General features: G+C 42.6%; 5 protein-coding genes across 11 annotated transcripts; 4 read left to right on the top strand and 1 right to left on the bottom strand.

The window, feature by feature from the left end:
• The first annotated feature begins 2 nt into the window (after window positions 1-2).
• LOC118240098 (peroxiredoxin-6-like) lies at window positions 3-3,341 on the top strand. Its single transcript, XM_035519870.2, has 5 exons — window positions 3-282; window positions 1,850-2,006; window positions 2,417-2,563; window positions 2,655-2,801; window positions 3,023-3,341. The coding sequence occupies exons 1-5, from the start codon at window positions 191-193 to the stop codon at window positions 3,149-3,151; spliced, it is 672 nt and encodes a 223-aa protein (XP_035375763.1). The 5' UTR covers window positions 3-190; the 3' UTR covers window positions 3,152-3,341.
• A 1,954-nt stretch (window positions 3,342-5,295) lies between these two features.
• On the top strand, window positions 5,296-8,634 carry LOC118240097 (peroxiredoxin-6-like). The gene is made up of 5 exons (XM_035519869.2): window positions 5,296-5,575; window positions 7,143-7,299; window positions 7,710-7,856; window positions 7,948-8,094; window positions 8,316-8,634. The coding sequence occupies exons 1-5, from the start codon at window positions 5,484-5,486 to the stop codon at window positions 8,442-8,444; spliced, it is 672 nt and encodes a 223-aa protein (XP_035375762.1). The 5' UTR covers window positions 5,296-5,483; the 3' UTR covers window positions 8,445-8,634.
• A 1,918-nt stretch (window positions 8,635-10,552) lies between these two features.
• Window positions 10,553-13,787, top strand: LOC113568698 (peroxiredoxin-6-like). Of its 2 annotated transcripts, none has more exons than XM_035519838.2 (4): window positions 10,553-10,868; window positions 12,433-12,589; window positions 13,000-13,150; window positions 13,188-13,787. In XM_035519838.2, the coding sequence occupies exons 1-4, from the start codon at window positions 10,777-10,779 to the stop codon at window positions 13,385-13,387; spliced, it is 600 nt and encodes a 199-aa protein (XP_035375731.1). In that variant the 5' UTR covers window positions 10,553-10,776; the 3' UTR covers window positions 13,388-13,787. The 2 variants fall into 2 exon arrangements, with proteins under 2 accessions (XP_035375731.1, XP_035375733.1); XM_035519840.2 differs by having other exon boundaries at window positions 10,574-10,868; window positions 13,000-13,146; window positions 13,259-13,787.
• Window positions 13,788-14,297: 510 nt separating this feature from the next.
• On the bottom strand, window positions 14,298-23,244 carry fggy (FGGY carbohydrate kinase domain containing). 6 transcript variants are annotated; one of them, XM_026996881.3, is made up of 16 exons: window positions 21,506-23,244; window positions 20,854-21,098; window positions 20,083-20,194; window positions 19,379-19,530; window positions 19,183-19,271; window positions 18,621-18,736; window positions 18,254-18,382; window positions 17,980-18,083; window positions 17,704-17,811; window positions 17,375-17,436; window positions 16,890-17,040; window positions 16,592-16,666; window positions 16,326-16,446; window positions 15,971-16,065; window positions 15,474-15,535; window positions 14,298-14,677 (listed from the first exon to the last, which is right to left on the bottom strand). In XM_026996881.3, exons 2-16 carry the CDS (start codon window positions 21,052-21,054, stop codon window positions 14,599-14,601), a joined length of 1,656 nt encoding a protein of 551 aa, XP_026852682.2. In that variant the 5' UTR covers window positions 21,055-21,098; window positions 21,506-23,244; the 3' UTR covers window positions 14,298-14,598. The 6 variants fall into 6 exon arrangements, with proteins under 6 accessions (XP_026852682.2, XP_026852681.2, XP_081550862.1 ...); XM_026996880.3 differs by having other exon boundaries at window positions 21,682-23,244; XM_081694736.1 differs by having other exon boundaries at window positions 20,854-23,244.
• Window positions 23,245-23,368: 124 nt separating this feature from the next.
• On the top strand, window positions 23,369-25,141 carry LOC113568701 (transcription factor Jun-like). The gene has a single exon (XM_026996882.3). The coding sequence runs from the start codon at window positions 23,724-23,726 to the stop codon at window positions 24,687-24,689; it is 966 nt and encodes a 321-aa protein (XP_026852683.2). The 5' UTR covers window positions 23,369-23,723; the 3' UTR covers window positions 24,690-25,141.
• Window positions 25,142-25,220: the final 79 nt, after the last annotated feature.

Here is a 25,220-nt window from a genome sequence, read left to right as displayed (position 1 = left end):
AACATGGCTTCGTTCAAACCTCTTCGACTGGATCAAAGCGTGAAGACCGGCGCGCGGTGTAGAATGAGGGGCGTGCTATGACCACGCTCGCTTGCCGCTGCTCGCGTCTACAGTCGCGCTTTACATAGCATACAGCGTGCGCGAGGAGAAGCTGTGTTGCGCTCGCGCGCTGCAAGACCAAGCAGAGAGCATGCCCGGGCTCTTACTCGGAGATGCGTTCCCTAATTTTGAAGCCGACACCACCATCGGAAAACTCAAACTCTATGACTTCCTGGGAGATTCGTGAGTAGCCATTTATATTATCTGTGTTTCGTAACCTAACAACACACACACACACACACACACACAAAGATCATTTTTAACAGTTGGTATGAAATGTCCTTGGTGCTGTTCTTGTTTTTATAGGCTAGGTGCTCTCTCGTGATGTAATTTAAATATCATTCAGGTAGCATTTATTAACATCTTATCATGAGGCATGTATGCAATATGCCTGTCTCACTTCCCGATGCAGATAATAGTTTTACCCTAATGCAAATTTAGTATTAGTCGATCAAATAACCAGTATCCAAAAACAACAAACAAACTAGTAAACACTGCTTGCTTTCCCTCTGTTCATATGCGTCTATCACTCACTACTGGCTAACTGAACTGTCAAACCTGTTATAAGACAATGTTGTGTATGCAACGACTCTCCTGTTCTTTGAAGAGAGCTTTTTTTTTTTTTTTTAATTTCTTTTCTGCAGTGTTATAGTTCCTGATAATCTAGGTCATGGTGTCAGGGAGGAAGTACTGCTTTTCTTTCAAGGACAGGCTAAAAAACTTCTAACCTCACAGAATTATGATGATGAATGCAGTTTGTGTATAGTTGTGTACAGACTACTGCTTCAGCTCAGTGAATAATTTTGTTTTTTGGCTGGCCAGTCGGTGTGACCTATGTTCGTTCCAAAGCTTATTATAAACACTGAGTGATCCAGTCTAGACAGAAATGTACTAGATCTACTGAAATTTGACATTTGAAAAGCAACGTTGGGTGCCAGAGCTACAAATCATGAAAAATATTTTGCATATGATGCGATTAACATAGATGTCTGAGCTAACATTTTATTTAGAAAAGTCTTAGTATATATATGAGAATTCATTGTCATGGAGAAAAAGGGCTGTAATTTTTTTCCAGTGATTGTTTCATTGTATGACTTTCAGTGTAGATAAACTCCAGCCTAGGCACTATGTTGTTGTGTAGATAAACCAAGCATCCACTACATAGTTTTTATATTACGTCCCAATACAGTATTTCACAGGAAGCAAAACCAATAAAACAATATATTGTATATTGGGCAAATACAGGAAATTGTATTTTGAAACAAATCATAGGGACCATAAGATTGAATCAGTTTTCACCATCATAGGGACGTGAAGGAAGCCTTTCACTTCTTCATGAACATTTTTGTTGACATGTTGGTTTGTTCATCATTTATGCCAGTTTGGCCATCGAGACCATCACTAACCCCACAGGATCTGACAGGATCTGAGACCATCAGTAAACGCAGAGAAGCTGGAATCTCTGTTGCAAAAACTAGTTCTAAATTGATTGAACTTAATGTGCGACTTTCTCTTGAGAAAGCCAGTGCATGTTGAATAAAATGTACATTCCTAGTAAGAATCTAGGCAAACAACCCTAAAATTACTTCAAATACTTTTCATTCTGACAAATATGTTCAGCCAAGTTTAACCCAGCATTGTATAACTCAACTGAATGAGCCCAAAGTTAGATTCCTAAATGATGAATTCACCTTTGCAGAATGCCTGTTGTATTTGCTGTTAACTCGTTGTTAATCTGTCTTTCACATAGTTGGGGCATCCTGTTCTCACATCCCAGGGACTACACCCCGGTGTGTACCACGGAGCTAGGCCAAGCAGCTGAATTAAGCCCAGAGTTTACCAAGCGTAATGTGAAGATGATCGCTCTCTCCATCGATAGCCTCGAGGAGCATTATAGCTGGAGCAAGGTTTGCTAGGCAACACCATACCGCTTCTATAGTTACACAGAGTCTACAGAGTCAGTCCAACCAGATTTTCTTATGTCCATTGAAAAAGATAGCAGCCAGCATGATCTCAGTTGCATAACACAGAAACACACCTATGTTCGCTTCAATCAGTTCATGAAAGGCTTGTTGTTTAACCTGATAATTAGTTAGGCAAGTCAGGACTGCTGGTCCATGGAACATGGTGAGCTGTTATATAGTGACCCTCCAAAGGCCAGGCTGTGCCTAACTGGCATGATGCTAACTGGCTCTGGTAGCTGTCTGTCAATAATTAATTCCAATTAATTTCCTCCTTTCATTTCTCATTCTTTGTTAGCCATGTTAGTAAGTCTGCCAGCACTCAGCAAGGAGGCTAATTGCTAATGTTTTTTTAGGATATCCTGGCCTACAACAATGACGAGACAGTGTCCGAGATCCCGTTTCCCATCATAGCCGATGATAGGCGGGAGCTGGCTGTGGAGCTGGGCATGCTGGATCCCGAGGAGAAGGACCAGTCTGGCATGCCGCTTACCGCCCGCTGCGTGAGTATGACCCAGAAGTCTCCCTGTGTTTTCTGAAACAGCCCCCAAACTCTGCTTACTGCAGGTTAATTTTCCTGTCCTGTTGTTTAAGGTGTTTGTGATCAGTCCTGACAAGAAGTTAAAGCTCTCACTCCTCTACCCTGCCACAACAGGGAGGAACTTTGACGAGATCCTAAGAGTGATCGATTCATTGCAGTTAACGGCACATAAACGGGTAGCAACGCCCGTAAACTGGAAGGTAAGGGGAACAATTCAGTTAATGAAGCACTACACAGTCTGTGTGATAAGGCACAGCTCTACAGAGCTCCATTGTTGCCTCTGTCAAAGCAATGTGGTTTACCACACATGAAACATGGGGGGTGATTAGCATGCTCTCACCAGCATACACACAACCAACCCATTTTAAATATATGTCACCACTCAGAAACACAAGACAACCTATTTTTATTCTTCAAAAAGCCTGGGGACTGTGTTATGGTTCCTCCTGCCATACCCGAAGATGAAGCCAGAAGCCTGTTCCCTGCTGGGGTGTACACTAAAGAGCTTCCATCAGGGAAGAGGTACCTGCGTTACACACCTCAGCCATGAATGCTCACGCAGGGCCCCTGGAGGACTACAGCACTGGACGCAGGCATCACAGGGAAAACCAAGATAGAGAATTAAAAACATGAATTTGATTTGATAAAAGTCAGACTTGTCTTTTAAAAGAAGGACCTAAAGTGAAAATGTAGCTGTAATGAGTAATAATTAACTAGAATAAATATGAGAATGAAAAGTGTCTGTTTGTATTTTAAGTGCCATGATCTAAATGCATACTAGCAGTTGTGAGAAAACTGATATATTTAATCTAAATATTACACATAATGGCCAAAGGCACTAAGTGGCAGCTCTATTAAAGCGGCTTGATCCTAGAAATGGTTTTAGTAGCCCTTAAATTCAGTAAAATATTAATGTCTCAAATACTGACTTAAATCAACCTGCATACCATATTAATGTTGCTGTACACTGGCTAATGTCGTCCCACACCTAATCTGGATGTGAAAAATGTATTAAAGGTGTGAAAAACACAAAGAAGTAACAAAAAAAGCATCATTTATCTTAGTCTATGCTCTACAACTGGTCTATACTAGAATTTACTATAGTAGTCCCAGATTCCAAGATGAGGTCTTTGACCTTTCTGAGAGCATGGGGCCAGTGTAGGGTGAGATCCATGGGTTTATCCAAGATGTAACCACACAATTAGGTCTCCCTTTCCTTCATGGCTTCTCTGATGACTTGAGTGACCACACACGCTGGTCTCCAAGGATTCAAATTATACCTAACTAATATTTTTTTCTGAATTAGACCTGTATGGAGACTTGCAAAACATCAGAGACAGGGGGAGGGATGCAGAGAGAGAGAGAGAGACCAGAAATCAGAGCACAAGAGAAAAATGATAGCTTACTGCACAATGAAAACTCTGCCGCCGTTTCACTAATGAGAAAGAGACATACAGTGCTAACAAGCCAAGGTATACCATGACCATCAACTGGATGAACGTGGGCATGACTGACACTTAAACGGTTCACAGCTGGCAGCCGCTACAATTATTCTGGACGCATCGCCACCAGCGTTTCTTGTCGCTTGGGACGATGGAATTTTACATTTGTTCTCAAGTTTTGAAGGCCTCCTATAACTCCTAATTCAAATGAAGTAGTCTATTTTACCTTTGACGTCCATGTAACAAGCCATAACTTTAAAACTGCATTATCCTATGAGCACATACAACCTTACACAGACTCGAATGGAGTGAATTGATTTCGACCAAGTGACTAGTATAAGACATAAAAGTCTGCACCGTCCGTTATAATATGGTTCCCATAATGTGGTCACGCTGCGGACACTGCGAGCATGCCCCTTTGCAAGGACATACCACGCCCCCTTATGATACTACGCCCCCTTTCTTATGCCACGCCCCTTGTCCAGGAGCGTTCCCCTTTGCCACTAGTTTTCAAGCACTAGGAAGTAGCCTATTACCTTTTCACTGTGTAACAATAATGACATTGTTGTGTTCTGAAAAATTATAGTTATCACTACTTGTTATTGTAGGCTACTGTGAAAATTATTAACTGTAACTGGGCCGAGCTTGTTTGACTTTGAGTTCAGTATTGAACGATAGGCCTATTAAAAGCCTTTCGTAACATATGTTCGTATTTTCAGACCTTCCGTAATTATGGCAATTACGTGTATGTTGATTGCTGAACGATATTAAAAAGTAACCGACTGAAAATATTAACACATCTGGCAATATTTTATATGACTCTTACATGATTTACATTGTTTGAAAATGTAGCTCATGCCTTATGTGTAAATTAACAAAATAACAACGAAATAGATGCGACTATATTTTATATAACTATGGATCCCAGCTATTATGAAAGTAAACTTTATCATATTGTAAAAATAACAAGTGAAGTTAAATTTATCAATAAAATAAAGACTTATGAGTAACTTTAAACTATAACGGAAGTTTGAATATTGATTCAATACGTAAGCAAGCGTTGTGGGCCTAAATATCACTGGTGATCAAATCAACCCTTACACACAATTGATTTTAAAACATTTTAATAAGCGTGACACCTGGGGAGACTGAACAGTCAATAAAATCCGGCTTGTGTGTCGGATATTGTTACACCTGTGCTGTACGACATCCCGCATCGCCCTGCTGTATCTGTTTGAGAAATACAGCAAAACATGGCTTCGTTCAAACCTCTTCGACTGGATCAAAGCGTGAAGACCGGCGCGCGGTGTAGAATGAGGGGCGTGCTATGACCACGCTCGCTTGCCGCTGCTCGCGTCTACAGTCGCGCTTTACATAGCATACAGCGTGCGCGAGGAGAAGCTGTGTTGCGCTCGCGCGCTGCAAGACCAAGCAGAGAGCATGCCCGGGCTCTTACTCGGAGATGCGTTCCCTAATTTTGAAGCCGACACCACCATCGGAAAACTCAAACTCTATGACTTCCTGGGAGATTCGTGAGTAGCCATTTATATTATCTGTGTTTCGTAACCTAACAACACACACACACACACACACACACAAAGATCATTTTTAACAGTTGGTATGAAATGTCCTTGGTGCTGTTCTTGTTTTTATAGGCTAGGTGCTCTCTCGTGATGTAATTTAAATATCATTCAGGTAGCATTTATTAACATCTTATCATGAGGCATGTATGCAATATGCCTGTCTCACTTCCCGATGCAGATAATAGTTTTACCCTAATGCAAATTTAGTATTAGTCGATCAAATAACCAGTATCCAAAAACAACAAACAAACTAGTAAACACTGCTTGCTTTCCCTCTGTTCATATGCGTCTATCACTCACTACTGGCTAACTGAACTGTCAAACCTGTTATAAGACAATGTTGTGTATGCAACGACTCTCCTGTTCTTTGAAGAGAGCTTTTTTTTTTTTTTTTAATTTCTTTTCTGCAGTGTTATAGTTCCTGATAATCTAGGTCATGGTGTCAGGGAGGAAGTACTGCTTTTCTTTCAAGGACAGGCTAAAAAACTTCTAACCTCACAGAATTATGATGATGAATGCAGTTTGTGTATAGTTGTGTACAGACTACTGCTTCAGCTCAGTGAATAATTTTGTTTTTTGGCTGGCCAGTCGGTGTGACCTATGTTCGTTCCAAAGCTTATTATAAACACTGAGTGATCCAGTCTAGACAGAAATGTACTAGATCTACTGAAATTTGACATTTGAAAAGCAACGTTGGGTGCCAGAGCTACAAATCATGAAAAATATTTTGCATATGATGCGATTAACATAGATGTCTGAGCTAACATTTTATTTAGAAAAGTCTTAGTATATATATGAGAATTCATTGTCATGGAGAAAAAGGGCTGTAATTTTTTTCCAGTGATTGTTTCATTGTATGACTTTCAGTGTAGATAAACTCCAGCCTAGGCACTATGTTGTTGTGTAGATAAACCAAGCATCCACTACATAGTTTTTATATTACGTCCCAATACAGTATTTCACAGGAAGCAAAACCAATAAAACAATATATTGTATATTGGGCAAATACAGGAAATTGTATTTTGAAACAAATCATAGGGACCATAAGATTGAATCAGTTTTCACCATCATAGGGACGTGAAGGAAGCCTTTCACTTCTTCATGAACATTTTTGTTGACATGTTGGTTTGTTCATCATTTATGCCAGTTTGGCCATCGAGACCATCACTAACCCCACAGGATCTGACAGGATCTGAGACCATCAGTAAACGCAGAGAAGCTGGAATCTCTGTTGCAAAAACTAGTTCTAAATTGATTGAACTTAATGTGCGACTTTCTCTTGAGAAAGCCAGTGCATGTTGAATAAAATGTACATTCCTAGTAAGAATCTAGGCAAACAACCCTAAAATTACTTCAAATACTTTTCATTCTGACAAATATGTTCAGCCAAGTTTAACCCAGCATTGTATAACTCAACTGAATGAGCCCAAAGTTAGATTCCTAAATGATGAATTCACCTTTGCAGAATGCCTGTTGTATTTGCTGTTAACTCGTTGTTAATCTGTCTTTCACATAGTTGGGGCATCCTGTTCTCACATCCCAGGGACTACACCCCGGTGTGTACCACGGAGCTAGGCCAAGCAGCTGAATTAAGCCCAGAGTTTACCAAGCGTAATGTGAAGATGATCGCTCTCTCCATCGATAGCCTCGAGGAGCATTATAGCTGGAGCAAGGTTTGCTAGGCAACACCATACCGCTTCTATAGTTACACAGAGTCTACAGAGTCAGTCCAACCAGATTTTCTTATGTCCATTGAAAAAGATAGCAGCCAGCATGATCTCAGTTGCATAACACAGAAACACACCTATGTTCGCTTCAATCAGTTCATGAAAGGCTTGTTGTTTAACCTGATAATTAGTTAGGCAAGTCAGGACTGCTGGTCCATGGAACATGGTGAGCTGTTATATAGTGACCCTCCAAAGGCCAGGCTGTGCCTAACTGGCATGATGCTAACTGGCTCTGGTAGCTGTCTGTCAATAATTAATTCCAATTAATTTCCTCCTTTCATTTCTCATTCTTTGTTAGCCATGTTAGTAAGTCTGCCAGCACTCAGCAAGGAGGCTAATTGCTAATGTTTTTTTAGGATATCCTGGCCTACAACAATGACGAGACAGTGTCCGAGATCCCGTTTCCCATCATAGCCGATGATAGGCGGGAGCTGGCTGTGGAGCTGGGCATGCTGGATCCCGAGGAGAAGGACCAGTCTGGCATGCCGCTTACCGCCCGCTGCGTGAGTATGACCCAGAAGTCTCCCTGTGTTTTCTGAAACAGCCCCCAAACTCTGCTTACTGCAGGTTAATTTTCCTGTCCTGTTGTTTAAGGTGTTTGTGATCAGTCCTGACAAGAAGTTAAAGCTCTCACTCCTCTACCCTGCCACAACAGGGAGGAACTTTGACGAGATCCTAAGAGTGATCGATTCATTGCAGTTAACGGCACATAAACGGGTAGCAACGCCCGTAAACTGGAAGGTAAGGGGAACAATTCAGTTAATGAAGCACTACACAGTCTGTGTGATAAGGCACAGCTCTACAGAGCTCCATTGTTGCCTCTGTCAAAGCAATGTGGTTTACCACACATGAAACATGGGGGGTGATTAGCATGCTCTCACCAGCATACACACAACCAACCCATTTTAAATATATGTCACCACTCAGAAACACAAGACAACCTATTTTTATTCTTCAAAAAGCCTGGGGACTGTGTTATGGTTCCTCCTGCCATACCCGAAGATGAAGCCAGAAGCCTGTTCCCTGCTGGGGTGTACACTAAAGAGCTTCCATCAGGGAAGAGGTACCTGCGTTACACACCTCAGCCATGAATGCTCACGCAGGGCCCCTGGAGGACTACAGCACTGGACGCAGGCATCACAGGGAAAACCAAGATAGAGAATTAAAAACATGAATTTGATTTGATAAAAGTCAGACTTGTCTTTTAAAAGAAGGACCTAAAGTGAAAATGTAGCTGTAATGAGTAATAATTAACTAGAATAAATATGAGAATGAAAAGTGTCTGTTTGTATTTTAAGTGCCATGATCTAAATGCATACTAGCAGTTGTGAGAAAACTGATATATTTAATCTAAATATTACACATAATGGCCAAAGGCACTAAGTGGCAGCTCTATTAAAGCGGCTTGATCCTAGAAATGGTTTTAGTAGCCCTTAAATTCAGTAAAATATTAATGTCTCAAATACTGACTTAAATCAACCTGCATACCATATTAATGTTGCTGTACACTGGCTAATGTCGTCCCACACCTAATCTGGATGTGAAAAATGTATTAAAGGTGTGAAAAACACAAAGAAGTAACAAAAAAAGCATCATTTATCTTAGTCTATGCTCTACAACTGGTCTATACTAGAATTTACTATAGTAGTCCCAGATTCCAAGATGAGGTCTTTGACCTTTCTGAGAGCATGGGGCCAGTGTAGGGTGAGATCCATGGGTTTATCCAAGATGTAACCACACAATTAGGTCTCCCTTTCCTTCATGGCTTCTCTGATGACTTGAGTGACCACACACGCTGGTCTCCAAGGATTCAAATTATACCTAACTAATATTTTTTTCTGAATTAGACCTGTATGGAGACTTGCAAAACATCAGAGACAGGGGGAGGGATGCAGAGAGAGAGAGAGAGACCAGAAATCAGAGCACAAGAGAAAAATGATAGCTTACTGCACAATGAAAACTCTGCCGCCGTTTCACTAATGAGAAAGAGACATACAGTGCTAACAAGCCAAGGTATACCATGACCATCAACTGGATGAACGTGGGCATGACTGACACTTAAACGGTTCACAGCTGGCAGCCGCTACAATTATTCTGGACGCATCGCCACCAGCGTTTCTTGTCGCTTGGGACGATGGAATTTTACATTTGTTCTCAAGTTTTGAAGGCCTCCTATAACTCCTAATTCAAATGAAGTAGTCTATTTTACCTTTGACGTCCATGTAACAAGCCATAACTTTAAAACTGCATTATCCTATGAGCACATACAACCTTACACAGACTCGAATGGAGTGAATTGATTTCGACCAAGTGACTAGTATAAGACATAAAAGTCTGCACCGTCCGTTATAATATGGTTCCCATAATGTGGTCACGCTGCGGACACTGCGAGCATGCCCCTTTGCAAGGACATACCACGCCCCCTTATGATACTACGCCCCCTTTCTTATGCCACGCCCCTTGTCCAGGAGCGTTCCCCTTTGCCACTAGTTTTCAAGCACTAGGAAGTAGCCTATTACCTTTTCACTGTGTAACAATAATGACATTGTTGTGTTCTGAAAAATTATAGTTATCACTACTTGTTATTGTAGGCTACTGTGAAAATTATTAACTGTAACTGGGCCGAGCTTGTTTGACTTTGAGTTCAGTATTGAACGATAGGCCTATTAAAAGCCTTTCGTAACATATGTTCGTATTTTCAGACCTTCCGTAATTATGGCAATTACGTGTATGTTGATTGCTGAACGATATTAAAAAGTAACCGACTGAAAATATTAACACATCTGGCAATATTTTATATGACTCTTACATGATTTACATTGTTTGAAAATGTAGCTCATGCCTTATGTGTAAATTAACAAAATAACAACGAAATAGATGCGACTATATTTTATATAACTATGGATCCCAGCTATTATGAAAGTAAACTTTATCATATTGTAAAAATAACAAGTGAAGTTAAATTTATCAATAAAATAAAGACTTATGAGTAACTTTAAACTATAACGGAAGTTTGAATATTGATTCAATACGTAAGCAAGCGTTGTGGGCCTAAATATCACTGGTGATCAAATCAACCCTTACACACAATTGATTTTAAAACATTTTAATAAGCGTGACACCTGGGGAGACTGAACAGTCAATAAAATCCGGCTTGTGTGTCGGATATTGTTACACCTGTGCTGTACGACATCCCGCATCGCCCTGCTGTATCTGTTTGAGAAATACAGCAAAACATGGCTTCGTTCAAACCTCTTCGACTGGATCAAAGCGTGAAGACCGGCGCGCGGTGTAGAATGAGGGGCGTGCTATGACCACGCTCGCTTGCCGCTGCTCGCGTCTACAGTCGCGCTTTACATAGCATACAGCGTGCGCGAGGAGAAGCTGTGTTGCGCTCGCGCGCTGCAAGACCAAGCAGAGAGCATGCCCGGGCTCTTACTCGGAGATGCGTTCCCTAATTTTGAAGCCGACACCACCATCGGAAAACTCAAACTCTATGACTTCCTGGGAGATTCGTGAGTAGCCATTTATATTATCTGTGTTTCGTAACCTAACAACACACACACACACACACACACACAAAGATCATTTTTAACAGTTGGTATGAAATGTCCTTGGTGCTGTTCTTGTTTTTATAGGCTAGGTGCTCTCTCGTGATGTAATTTAAATATCATTCAGGTAGCATTTATTAACATCTTATCATGAGGCATGTATGCAATATGCCTGTCTCACTTCCCGATGCAGATAATAGTTTTACCCTAATGCAAATTTAGTATTAGTCGATCAAATAACCAGTATCCAAAAACAACAAACAAACTAGTAAACACTGCTTGCTTTCCCTCTGTTCATATGCGTCTATCACTCACTACTGGCTAACTGAACTGTCAAACCTGTTATAAGACAATGTTGTGTATGCAACGACTCTCCTGTTCTTTGAAGAGAGCTTTTTTTTTTTTTTAATTTCTTTTCTGCAGTGTTATAGTTCCTGATAATCTAGGTCATGGTGTCAGGGAGGAAGTACTGCTTTTCTTTCAAGGACAGGCTAAAAAACTTCTAACCTCACAGAATTATGATGATGAATGCAGTTTGTGTATAGTTGTGTACAGACTACTGCTTCAGCTCAGTGAATAATTTTGTTTTTTGGCTGGCCAGTCGGTGTGACCTATGTTCGTTCCAAAGCTTATTATAAACACTGAGTGATCCAGTCTAGACAGAAATGTACTAGATCTACTGAAATTTGACATTTGAAAAGCAACGTTGGGTGCCAGAGCTACAAATCATGAAAATATTTTGCATATGATGCGATTAACATAGATGTCTGAGCTAACATTTTATTTAGAAAAGTCTTAGTATATATATGAGAATTCATTGTCATGGAGAAAAAGGGCTGTAATTTTTTTCCAGTGATTGTTTCATTGTATGACTTTCAGTGTAGATAAACTCCAGCCTAGGCACTATGTTGTTGTGTAGATAAACCAAGCATCCACTACATAGTTTTTATATTACGTCCCAATACAGTATTTCACAGGAAGCAAAACCAATAAAACAATATATTGTATATTGGGCAAATACAGGAAATTGTATTTTGAAACAAATCATAGGGACCATAAGATTGAATCAGTTTTCACCATCATAGGGACGTGAAGGAAGCCTTTCACTTCTTCATGAACATTTTTGTTGACATGTTGGTTTGTTCATCATTTATGCCAGTTTGGCCATCGAGACCATCACTAACCCCACAGGATCTGACAGGATCTGAGACCATCAGTAAACGCAGAGAAGCTGGAATCTCTGTTGCAAAAACTAGTTCTAAATTGATTGAACTTAATGTGCGACTTTCTCTTGAGAAAGCCAGTGCATGTTGAATAAAATGTACATTCCTAGTAAGAATCTAGGCAAACAACCCTAAAATTACTTCAAATACTTTTCATTCTGACAAATATGTTCAGCCAAATTTAACCCAGCATTGTATAACTCAACTGAATGAGCCCAAAGTTAGATTCCTAAATGATGAATTCACCTTTGCAGAATGCCTGTTGTATTTGCTGTTAACTCGTTGTTAATCTGTCTTTCACATAGTTGGGGCATCCTGTTCTCACATCCCAGGGACTACACCCCGGTGTGTACCACGGAGCTAGGCCAAGCAGCTGAATTAAGCCCAGAGTTTACCAAGCGTAATGTGAAGATGATCGCTCTCTCCATCGATAGCCTCGAGGAGCATTATAGCTGGAGCAAGGTTTGCTAGGCAACACCATACCGCTTCTACAGTTACACAGAGTCTACAGAGTCAGTCCAACCAGATTTTCTGATGTCCATTGAAAAAGATAACAGCCAGCATGATCTCAGTTGCATAACACAGAAACACACCTATGTTTGCTTCAATCAGTTCATCAAAGGCTTGTTGTTTAACCTGATAATTAGTTAGGCAAGTCAGGACTGCTGGTCCATGGAACATGGTGAGCTGTTATATAGTGACCCTCCAAAGGCCAGGCTGTGCCTAACTAGCATGATGCTAACTGGCTCTGGTAGCTGTCTGTCAATAATTAATTCCAATTAATTTCCTCCTTTCATTTCTCATTCTTTGTTATCTATGTTAGTAAGTCTGCCAGCACTCAGCAAGGAAGCTAATTGCTAATGTTTTTTTAGGATATCCTGGCCTACAACAATGACGAGACAGTGTCCGAGATCCCGTTTCCCATCATAGCCGATGATAGGCGGGAGCTGGCTGTGGAGCTGGGAATGCTGGATCCCGAGGAGAAGGACCAGTCTGGCATGCCGCTTACCGCCCGCTGCGTGAGTATGACCCAGAAGTCTCCCTGTGTTTTCTGAAACAGCCCCCAAACTCATTTTAAATATATGTCACCACTCAGAAACACAAGACAACCTATTTTTATTCTTCAAAAAGCCTGGGGACTGTGTTATGGTTCCTCCTGCCATACCCGAAGATGAAGCCAGAAGCCTGTTCCCTGCTGGGGTGTACACTAAAGAGCTTCCATCAGGGAAGAGGTACCTGCGTTACATACCTCAGCCATGAATGCTCACGCAGGGCCCCTGGAGGACTATAGCACTGGACGCAGGCATCACAGGGAAAACCAAGATGAACCACAATGCTCTGGATGAGTCCCAGATTTGAAGAAGCCAACCACACATTTGGATTCATGACTTAGCATGAGCTAGCCTTTGGTTACCCAGAAGTAACCCCAAGTAAGCTGAACAGGGTAGCTTGCTAACCCATGCATTCAAACAGCCAGGCCATTCAAAGTACTTGTCAGTAAGCTTCCAAGGCATACTATTTCTGTGTTCTTAAAGTGAGTTTTTTCTGCTATACCTATAGGGAAAATGCCTTAAGTTAATGTGCACTATCCCACATCCAGTAACATAAGTTGTTTAGCTGTGATCAAAACAGGAAATAAACCCACACATGGAAACACCTATACCATTAATGTTGCTTCTTCCTGTGTGTTTTGACTGTTACAAACAGGAATTATTGTCCTTTATTCTTCCTACTGTTTAAGGCAAAACAATCAGGGAAAAAAAATAAAAAGAAAAAAAAGCACAAAAATCACAATTGTTGTGTAATTTTCTTTTAAAATAATCCCTGTGTCACTGTCACAAATAGGAACGATAAGTCAAGCCCTGATGTGAAATAAACATGTAGAAATCTGGAGCGCTCTGCTGCCCCTCACCTCACCTGTTCCCAGCGCCCAGTCTTGACTACAATGGGAATGCTCACATATCCACCCATTCCATCACTGTTTTGATGCATGTTTTGACGTCAGAGGGATGGATGTTGTGTGCTCAGCTGCTGAGGGATTGGGCAGAGTTGTGGTCAGTGTAAAACCTTTAAATGGATGACCTTGATCCTACTGGTATACCCCCCCCCCCCAGCTCATTCTGGATTTTATATTTACACTGTAGAAAATTAAAACACCACAAATCACACATAGATCGTCAAGAGGGTTGGCTTTTATGAATAAACATGCCAGTCATAGCGAAGGAAACTGAATATGGTTACATTTTATTGGTCATTAAGTTCATTTGCATTTTAAATTCATCACCATCATCGTCTTATACATTCCAGCTGCTAATCACCAGGTGCTCTTCTCACATGAGCAATCAACAGGTCCAAAAAAGTGAGAGTGTCTTAGCGCTGGAGGCCAGAAAGGAACCTCAAAAGCCTGCTTCCTCGCCAGGATGGATGGCACTCTTCCGCGTCCCGAACGCACTGGGGACAGGGAGGAGCCGTCAGTCACGCATCAGGTCTGCGTACTCTCTCTGGTGGGCCCCCAGCCTCAGGAACACAGCGTACTTCTTCCTGTAAAAGCTAAGGGGGAAAGCCACAGGCAGGTTCAGTTCCAGCAAGTCACAAACCAATCATCTATTTAATAAGCTGATATCCTGTTAAAATACATATGAAATTAGCATCAGCTGCGAGATTTCCTAGCTCACCGGCTGAACTTGTTGCCGTAAAACGGAACTGAATGAAGTGATCAGGAGATGACCCTGAGGTCAAGGCCATACTCAGTTTAATGCAGTTCAGGCTCTTTGCAGAGCATTACTAAACCTCGTCTGGCAAAACCCAAGAAATGTGTTAAAGTCCCACATGAATAGAGAGCCCAATCAGATTCATCAACATAATGGCTGCACTGAAATACAACATGAAAAGGCCAAAAATGTTATCATCCAAGCTGAGTTTTCTGCAACCTGTTTAAACAGTTAAGAGATTTATAGACCAGACAGACAGGCATCCTGCTTATAGCACACAGAATGAATGAAAGAGAAGAATAATGTTCTAATTAATTCAGAGTACCACGGGCTCCTACCATTTATCATGTACAACTTTTAATTGAGTTTTCATCAGTCAAAACCCCAGTGATTAATGATGAGCATGCAGTTTAATGGACATATTTCAATCAGTCTGATGGAGGTTCATTTTTGGATTTCATTCAGATGACGGGAACCTCAGACCTAACAAAAACTGTGACAGATGAAACTCTCACTAGCCATGTGACCAAGCTGAGTAAATCTGAGTAAAGCAGGGTTTGGACTGCTGCTGCATTTCACGCATCTGGTTCAACAGGCGAGTTCCTTTCCCACATTCCAAGCCATATGGCGCTCACCTCTCGAGTTCCAGCTCAGGATGCACAACTGTTCCTATTTTGGCCATCTTCACCATAGCTTCCTGAAAGCAGCAGACAAAAATGAGACTGCTGACCATGTGTTTTCAATCAGTGGGAGAGAGCATACAGACAAAACAGGAGCTTCTGCATCATTTACACCTTCTGTAAGCTGACTCCATGTCAGGCTCCATGTCAGGCTTTGGAGGACAAATAGAGTGATGCATGCACAGCTTCTTGTTTGTGTGAGAGAGAGACCGAGAGAGACCGAGAGAGACCCAACCGTAACCCCATAGCTTGTTTCCTTGTTCTCAAATTTCATTGTAAACCCTCGAATCTTTGTAGGACTTTGAAAGGCTTTGAAAGTAATGACACCTGAGCCACTTTCCCACGATACCCATGTGTGTTTAAAGACAATATGCATCTTCATGCTGAAGGTTACTCGTACAAGTGAGTGGAGTACACAAGTGTGTATGGGAGTTTGCCTGTTGCCGGGCTACCTGAATGGAACTGCAGTCCCGAGAGGCACAAGCACCAAGTATAGCAGCACCCACTAACACAGCCTCTCTCTCTGCAGGGAGGACAACTGGTAAGCCTGCAGGAGAGAAATGGAGAGAGACAGTGTGAGAGACAGAGTGTGTGTGTGTGTGTGTGAGAGAGAGAGAGAGAGAGAGACTGTGTGCGAGAGACAGTGTGAGTGTGTGAGAGACAGTGTGTGAGAGACAAAATGTGTGTGTGTGTGTGTGTGTGTGTGTGTGTGTGTGTGTGTGTGTGTGTGTGTGTGTGTGTGTGAGAGAGAGAGAGACAGTGAGAGTGTGTGAGAAACTTAGTGGCGCATCGTCCCTCTAGACTTACCTGTCGTGTTGGCGTGCAGCCGCACAAACAAGGGATTCTTACTCAACCCCCCACACAGGAACAGCGTGCTGATGTCATGTCCTGCCTCTCTCATAGTGTCTAGGATATGTCTGGTTCCAAGCTGTGATGAAGAACCCAACCAGCAAGATGACAAAATGCAAATGCAAGCAAAAACCAGCCCATATGCATTTACTGGGCATGCTTGTTTAGAGGGATGAAAATCCCCACTGCATCGTCACGTTTGACTGCAGGCTAGTCCAACTCACAGCGATAGCCTGCACCGTGGCCAGATAAAGAAGAGCCAAATCATCCAGCGTCTGGGATAAAGAGAGACCCACAACCTGTGTAGGACATAAACAACACCCTCTTTCATTCCACTGAACTACACTATTTACGTTCTATAGTCTACACAAAAAACACTCTTTTGATTTTGTTTCTACACTTTCAACCAGCATTTGCATTTTATATATAAATTAAAAAAATTAAATACATTACTAACAGACATCTGGACAAAACTACTGCACATCATGAACCCACACTGGTGAAAAACACCTTCACACCCACCATGCCCTTCAGGGTCTGGTCAGCGAGAGGAGAGCGGTTGCCATGGAAATCAGGCCACACGTGCAGAGCAGCGCTGAGCAGGTCCAGGTGCTCATGCTCTCTGGCCATTTCCCCCAGGTGGCGGTTCAGGAGAGAATAAACATGCTCTCGGCTGAGAACCACACAAATGTTAGCGACAGGTTTCACTGGCAGTCTGCTTAACGAAGTGGTTAAAGAACGCCAATCCATACACTACGTGCAATTCCTTATTGCTAGGTTGGTTTCCAAAGCATTCGGTAGGCAGAAAAAAAAAAAAAAAACCTTTCAAAATTAAGTTGGAAAAAAGGGCTGGAACTCCCAAACCACATTTATTTTATTTTATTATTCATTTTGAGGATATCAGCATTAGGAGAGTCTGAGAAAGCGAGAGAAAGAGGCCGGGGGTGGGTGGGTCGGACAGAGAGGATAACTAATATTATATACTAATGAGTAAAACACAAACACACCTTTTCTCTGCCTGTTGTTTTAACTGTGAGAAAGCCGCATGTCCAAATACCACATGATCAATCTGGCAAAATAACAACAAAAATAATAATAGCAGAAAAGCAAAATGCCCAAGTTAAAAATAACCACCATAAATGTTCCTCATATAACACCTATATGAATAGGATGTAATGATACTGGTATAAGAGTGTTCTAAATTAATAACTAATGTTATTCAGAAATGGGTCCAGTTTCTCAAAGGCCTTATAGCATAAAGATCAACTTAACAGAGTCTACAGGCTTACAAAGATAAATTTTACTACAAAACCTTTGGGGGGGAAAGCAGCCTTACCAGTCTTCCAGTGGCACTCTGGCCCCCTTCATTAAGCCACAGGCCTGGAACCATAGCAGACAGGTAAGGACCCCACACGCCTGGAACGAACAGAGGCTTCTGGCTCACCTGTAAAACACACATACACCCCTCTCAATGTTTCTACCATAAAATCCATTTTTGCACATTACTGTAAGTGGCATGAGCATGTTAAAACTCACAGTCCTAATGCAGATAATGTGCACGTGCGAGTCTGAGTACGCGCATGTGTGACGAGGGAGAACAGTGGCAACTCACAGCCATGTGACAGGAGGATGTCCCGCAGATGAGAGCAACACGAGATGTGACTGGCTGGTTTTCACAAGGTAGGCGGTGCCCACTTACATCGGCTCCAATAACACCTGGAAAAAGGAAGTGGGCAAACTCAAAGCGAGCACTGTTCAACACCAAGTTCAGCACCAGAGTCTAAACGATGCTGTTCACAGAACAACCTTTGACGTCTGTAAGCAGCCCCACGACTGGGGTGGCAGGGGTCTTTACAACCGCTGCTGCCACCGCACCGGCGACTCACCCAGGCCTCCTGCGTGGGCATCGATGAGGGACGCGCTCACAGCTGTCCCCGGCATCAGGCCCAGCTCTGCAGCAGCCCTGGGGGTGAGGCCAGCTCCGACGGGGTCGCCCGGACTGCAGGTGCGCTCTCCTGCATGTGTTCAGTTAACAGGGTGACAGCCTGAGTGAGAGGGGGGATTTTTTTTGTCTGTGCCATCATGCTATCATTTGGCTTTTCGCTAGTAAGTTACTATTATAATAATAATAATTTGCATAAACACACACAGACACATGCATATTAATAGGAATAATAATAGGAAAATTAAATGGTAGCATGAGTTAAAAAGAAAGAGGAAGAACATGACAAATGAAATGAAAAAACCTCTTACCAATTCTGGAATGGTTGTTCTCGAGCAGATCTTCCAGACCAATGGAGGTCCAGAAACTGTCGTCCCATCCCTCAGGGGGGGAGTAGGTCCATTTACAAACCAGAGTGCACAAAGATCTGAGGCACAGCAGAGCAGCATTAACACAGAGTTACCAAGGTGACGGCTCAGGATTTTGTCCGCACATCTGATTGAGCTTCTCAAACAGCAACCCGTGAATTAACTGCAGCAGGTTTGAACCTTATGGTACAAAAGGCTTAATTCAGCACTGCCCCCTTGTGGATGAGACTGAGGAGTACTACATTTTGAGTTCAGATCTACTCCAGTACACTGCTACAAACCATGCAACATGGTCATCATCAAGGTCATTATCATCATCATCATGGTCATCATCATCATCTTACATGGGCTGCTTACAGACTTGCCCAGCACCTGGTTTCACCAAAGCAGCACTGCTCCGTCCCAAGCAGAGGCGCCACATTAGTGAAATCAGATGTTGTGCTGCAGGCCAGTACACACTACAGGCCTCAATGGCTTCAGATAAACACCTGTAGGGAAACCTCACCTTACTAGAGAGCCTGTCGCTTTCCAAGACAGGAAGTCTGGAAGGTCAAAAAAGTGTTCGGCTCTTTCCCAACAGCTTTCCCTCAGGTTCTGATCAAATGAGATGAAAGGGAAGTAGGAAAACGTATCAATGCAGAAGGCGAACAGCACAGTCCCAGCAAAACGTCGAGTGGCACGAATGCCGCGGGGCGGCCGACCTCCTTCAGCCACAGTAACTTTGGAGGCTGCATTTCAGGAGACATGACCCCGCCGACGCGGGTCATGACCCGGTGTCCACTGGCTGTGATGCGAGAAGCCTGCTTCGTCGCCCTGTGGTCCATCCACATGACCACGTTCCTCTCCACAGCAGCTGAGGTTAAGAAATAGAAGCACAGATGTGAGAAGCATTGAGAGAGAAACAGAAAAGAAATGTTTAGGAATCTTGGCTCTATCGGGATAGTGTGCATATTATCTTGGTCACACTGTCTAGTGTGATTTGGACACTGTAATGTTTTTGAGAAATTAGGAATTAATCATTTGATGAGTTTTTCATGGGACTGGAGACAGGAAATTAGAAATGACTTTTTATTTTATGTTTTTTTAATTTTATTTTAAGGTACTGCAGTGAACAGAAGCACTTTTGGACACTCGGTCATGGGTCTTTTCATCATTTCATGAAGTAAATCAGATTCATTTACACTGGTCATCTCACTGCATCTGTCAACTGACATTCTTGTTTGGCAGTAAAACACCCTGATTAGAACTTTAGCCTCCAGATCATTTCAGTGACTGGCAGTGAACAGAAGCTAGGCATAGAGAGTTAGCATAATTTTCTATTTACAAAAAGGCCCATTGGCTGACATGTGCTAGCTTTCACCCTCTACCAACATTCTGGGAAATGTAGTTTATAATTGGTACTTACCATCTAGATTGACAGCCACAGGCTGAAAGTTCTGGTCCAAAACCACCAATGAGCATGTGGCATCAAAACCGATTCCTCGCACATGGTCTTTCACAATACCCTCAGTCACCTTCTGAAATAGCCACATGAGAGTCATCTTGAATTAATAAAACCCCTGCGAAGGTTCCTTGTAATTTCACTATCAAACAGCTGAGAAGAAAAGAAATCAGAAAGAAATTTCTAAGGTTTTACACATGCCTTCTAAATGTTTATAATGATTTATAACCAGTCAGACCCATGTGTAACCTCTTATCCTGTTTTTGGCATTTTAAACCTGCCTATGCTCATACTGACTCATTAAATGTTCAACACAGCTAGTACGTCACTGTATATTTGCCAGGTCCTTAATGGTGACCCCTGACCTCTTGTGCCTTTCCTCTGGATGATCTGCATGCCTCTAATTAATCCCACTCTGGAATTTTCATATGTAAATCCTTCCACGCAGGATTGGCTCCAGTGCTGCATCTGGCTCCTTTCTGCATTTTTCTTCCACATCACATCTCTGGGATTTTTTTTCCCTTTTCCCTTTCTCTACTGTCGCTATTGTCCCGCTCAGATTTATGCAAAGCTGCTCTGTGACAACACCAATACCAACATATTTTGCAAAAAAACAAAACAAAAAAAGCTCTACAGAAATAAAGACCAATTGATTTGAATAAGAAAAGGCGCAAGGATCATCTTTCGCACCAATGCTACTGGAATGCGTTACTGGTTCCAGGACGACCGTTTTACCGTCACCGCGCTGCAGCACTTGGTCCAGATGTCCTCTGAAGACTGCTCGTGATGGTCCGGCCGAGGCTCCCAGACGTGCACGGGCTCCTCCGCCGCGCGCTTAACTTGCCCCCCGCGCGTGACCAGCGCCGCGCGCACGCTGGCCGTGCCGACGTCAACGCCGACGTAATACCATTCGTCCGCGAGCCCAGGACTCGTCATTTATTCGTCTGGTTACGACACGTGGACGGCGCACCGTGGCACTACTGCTCGATGGGGTGGGGGGAAACAGATTATTCAGTGCTTTTGCTGAAATAGTGGGTAGATCATGTAAAAGATTAGTTCACTCAATCGTAAGAAATCTACTGTATTGTTGATTAACCTCAATAAAACCAAATTCCACGTTTGCCAGTTCCTATCATTTCTGTACGTTAAAATCACGACCAGCTATTGTATTTCATCCATCGTGAATATCCCCAGCTAGAGGGCACTAATATACGTCCTGGGTTGTTACGTGTGAATGTTTATGGTCTTTATATAGACTCGAAACTGAAATCATGATTTTGAAAGAACGGCCCGTTTGCAGGTAAAACGGTCATTATTGACCCACTTTTCATTTTCCGTCACATTTTCGGCACTGATATGATATAAAGATGAGAAATTGCACACTTACAACGCTTAACTAAGCTTCGCTCGTGGGATCTCACTAGTTCTGCAACCCGATGAGGTCAAGTGAAACACAAGTAATGCCTGATCGGACACTGCCCACTCGTATGTATTCGTTATTGAAACAGTAAATTCTGCTCGTTAATAACATACAATCTGGATAATTGATTTGAACACATTTACCACAAATAAGAGAAGCACGTTAGCTAAATACTCCCAGAATCCGAACAGCCAGTTACTCGTGTAGCGTTACTTTGAACTACGGCGAGCGTGCAGCGCCAAACAAACCCACAAGCGTCAACACAGTGCCAGCGACAATCACCGTATGTCAATCACAAACATTAAAAGACCTCAGTCCGGTTCTTCCTTTAAAGATGTGCAAAGAATGAGACAATTGACCCTTGTAGACTGGGACTAAAAAAAGATACTAAACATTTTATAACGAATCATATTAATAAAGGATCAATAGATTCTGAAGACTGTACAAACTACACCAAAACTTGGCAACGCAGTTCTCTAACACAAAATCACCTAGTACAAAAACAACCCACCACCAGTACTAGCTGGATATATGAATATTGACGTAAGGAGATGATGAAGCATTTTGTAGTATGTACTTATTTATTGAATAGTACACATAAACAAAATCACAAAACCAAATGGGCATACAATATGATTACTAAATCACACTAAATAAAACTAACCAAAGTAGTTATACCCAGCCCCATTATAAAACAACAAAAATAATAATTACCGTCCTCATTATTATTATATGCACGATATGAAGAAATAAGAATGCACGTAGCCAGAGTTGATATGATATATTATGTAGTAATGTTAGCTGTATAGTATGAGAGTACAATAAGATTAAGTGCTATCGTGTTGTTCAAGTCAAAGGTCACACATGCCGTTATGTAGTTCAAAGGCCACTGTAGTCAGCATCATCCCTAAATTTAAGGTTTAATTACAAAATCTGTGGTTTTCTCTCGACATCACACACACAAAAATCCATCCATTCAAAACAACACAAACATTACACAGCAGTGGTATTAAATACTAAAGCTATGATAAAGGAGACTTGCTTGTTAAAAAGTTTACGAGCTGAAATTCAGACTGATTGTGCCAAATGCCTCCAAATGTTTGTTGCTTTGTAGCCATGGTAGCGATGGCTGGGCACTCTGTTGAAATGTTCACCCCTCAGCACCTGGCTGGGGACAACTTACTGACATGTTAGTATAGTAACAACAAGAACTACTTTAACAGGGAATAAGGCAAGATTCCACATATTGAGCAGAACAAATGTGGCCTATTCCTCATTTAAGAAACGTTTTTTACCGTTTTCTGAAAAAATCGCAATTTGAACCACATTGATCAAAAACTACAATGACAATATTCACTATATAGGCTAGGATCCAGGAAAATCCATTTTAACAGGTTAACATCTCCATCTACCGAGAGCTGTAGAAGTCATTTCGTTAAAGATCTATGACTCATGCCTAACAAGCCCCTCGGTTCGTGACATTTAGTTCACAAACAGAAGGCTGGCCATATCCATATTTTGCTGTTATGCGGACAATCTCACCACGCAAGTCACTAGAGCGGTTGATCTACAACTATGACCACCGGATGTGGCACGTACGAATCATGAGAGTCCGTGATGGTGCTGGTAATCAGATCCCCAACACAAAGACGTAATCCCGAGGTGCACCGCTCAGGGAATAAGCGCATTACCTAATCCCATGAAGCACTGCGTTGGGTGGGGACTTCGGGCAGGTTTCCGCCCATCGCACTCTCGCCGACCAGTACATTTGGTCCGATGTGACCTCATCTTTATTTTCAGTCCAAGGCACGGTGCCTCTAAAACTTTGTTTCCACACTGGAAGTGGGAGATTGTAAAGGATATTTGAGGGAACTGCGTCCTCGTAGTACGTGCGAGGAAAAGACAATCTACGCGCCCTAACCTCGTTACGATCAGAAAAACGATAATCTGTCAGTTTAGTTAACGAGCAAGTTATGACTGAGACACTTGTCCTGCTTCAGGACTCAGAAGAACTTTCGGAAAAAGTCGTATTATCGTCAGACGCAACTTTCCAAAAAGAAATTGTTGAACGCTAACAATTTCGACATTGGCTGCTTTTTGAGTTTAGTTTGCGGAGGACCTCGAAGGTGCGTCCCTGAAAAAAACTTTAGGGCTACGTTGAGAAGCGCATTGTTCGCGACTTCGTATGCACACTAAAATGGAGGCTACGTTTTACGACGAGGCGTTGAACGCTGCCATCTCTCAGCACGAAAGAGTTGGAGTAAACGGGTACAAAACTTTGAAGCGCAACATGACACTTAACCTCAACGACCCAACCAAGAACCTAAAGCCCCACATGCGCACCAAGGCGTGCGAGATACTGACGTCCCCTGACGTTAATTTACTCAAACTGGCCTCGCCCGAGCTGGAGCGACTCATTATTCAGTCCTGCAATGGCTTGATAACCACGACTCCGACACCGACGCAGTTTCTTTGTCCCAAGAATGTGACGGACGAGCAGGAGGGTTTTGCGGATGGCTTCGTCAAAGCCCTCGCGGAGTTGCACTACCAGCAGCAGATGCCCACTGTGAACCCCACCGCAAACGGAGCGACGACTGCCGAAGTGCCACCTGCGTCCGCGGACACGGGCGGCGCACCTTACACCTGCGGCGGGCTCGGCGAGTCTGTTGAGTACACAAACCTCGGCGCCCTGAACCGAGGCTCGAACGCGTACGGTGACGCGGCGTCGTCTTGCATGGGGTACAGCCCGGTCCCTCTGCAAAACTCCAGAAACGCTAAGCTTCAGTGCGCCGCGCCCCCTCGCCTGCAGGCGTTCAAGGAAGAGGCACAGAGAGTGCCCGACATTAACGGTGACACTCCGCCGCTGTCACCGATTGACATGGAAAACCAGGAGAGGATCAAGGCTGAAAGGAAGCGGATGAGGAACCGAGTGGCAGCCTCCAAGTGCCGAAAGAGGAAGCTGGAAAGGCTCGCGAGGCTTGAGGAGAAAGTTAAAAGTTTGAAAAGTCAAAACACCGAACTGTGCACCGCCGCCAACGTGCTGCGGGACGAGGTCGCGCAGCTGAAGCAGAAGGTTATGGATCACGTCAACAGCGGCTGCCGTCTGATTCTGACGCAGCAGATGCAGGCTTTCCGAGGGGCCCTGCCGTAAACATTTACGGACAAAATGTTTTCTATTTAACAAAACGAAAAGGTTTTTCATCTGATTCAGTTGTGTATTTTACCCTTACCCTGTTTAGGGGCGCTAATGATTTGTTCTAGACAATGCTATGTTAACGCATGGGACAGGGTCACTTTCCACTTGTTTTGGTTAATGTATATAGTTTTCACCGAATTCTTATCACATGTTAATAAAGTGCTATATAGTGCTGACCTTCAGATATTCAAGTCTGTCACATTGTATTGTTTTATATTGATAACATAGTAAAACTATTTTATATGTGAAAGAAATTTAAACCTCGTCGTTTCTTTGACATACTGTACAACGATGAAATCCGGATTCTCAACATGGAAAAGAAATTGTAATATTTTGAAGTTTAGACATACTTTGGATGTTTGTTAATTCCCCCCTCGCCAAAAAAAAAACCTTTAAGTATTGGTCAAGTTTGTGTATGTATGTTTTTACACACACACACACACACACACACCATGACGACATTTGGAAAATGCACTTTTTAAAAGT

Source organism: Electrophorus electricus, chromosome 13 (assembly GCF_041902795.1).
Source record: "Electrophorus electricus isolate QZ-2024a chromosome 13, ASM4190279v1, whole genome shotgun sequence".
Lineage (NCBI taxonomy): Eukaryota > Metazoa > Chordata > Actinopteri > Gymnotiformes > Gymnotidae > Electrophorus > Electrophorus electricus.
The sequence above is the reverse complement of the archived record's forward strand: the minus strand, read 5'-3'. Positions and strand labels throughout refer to the sequence as shown.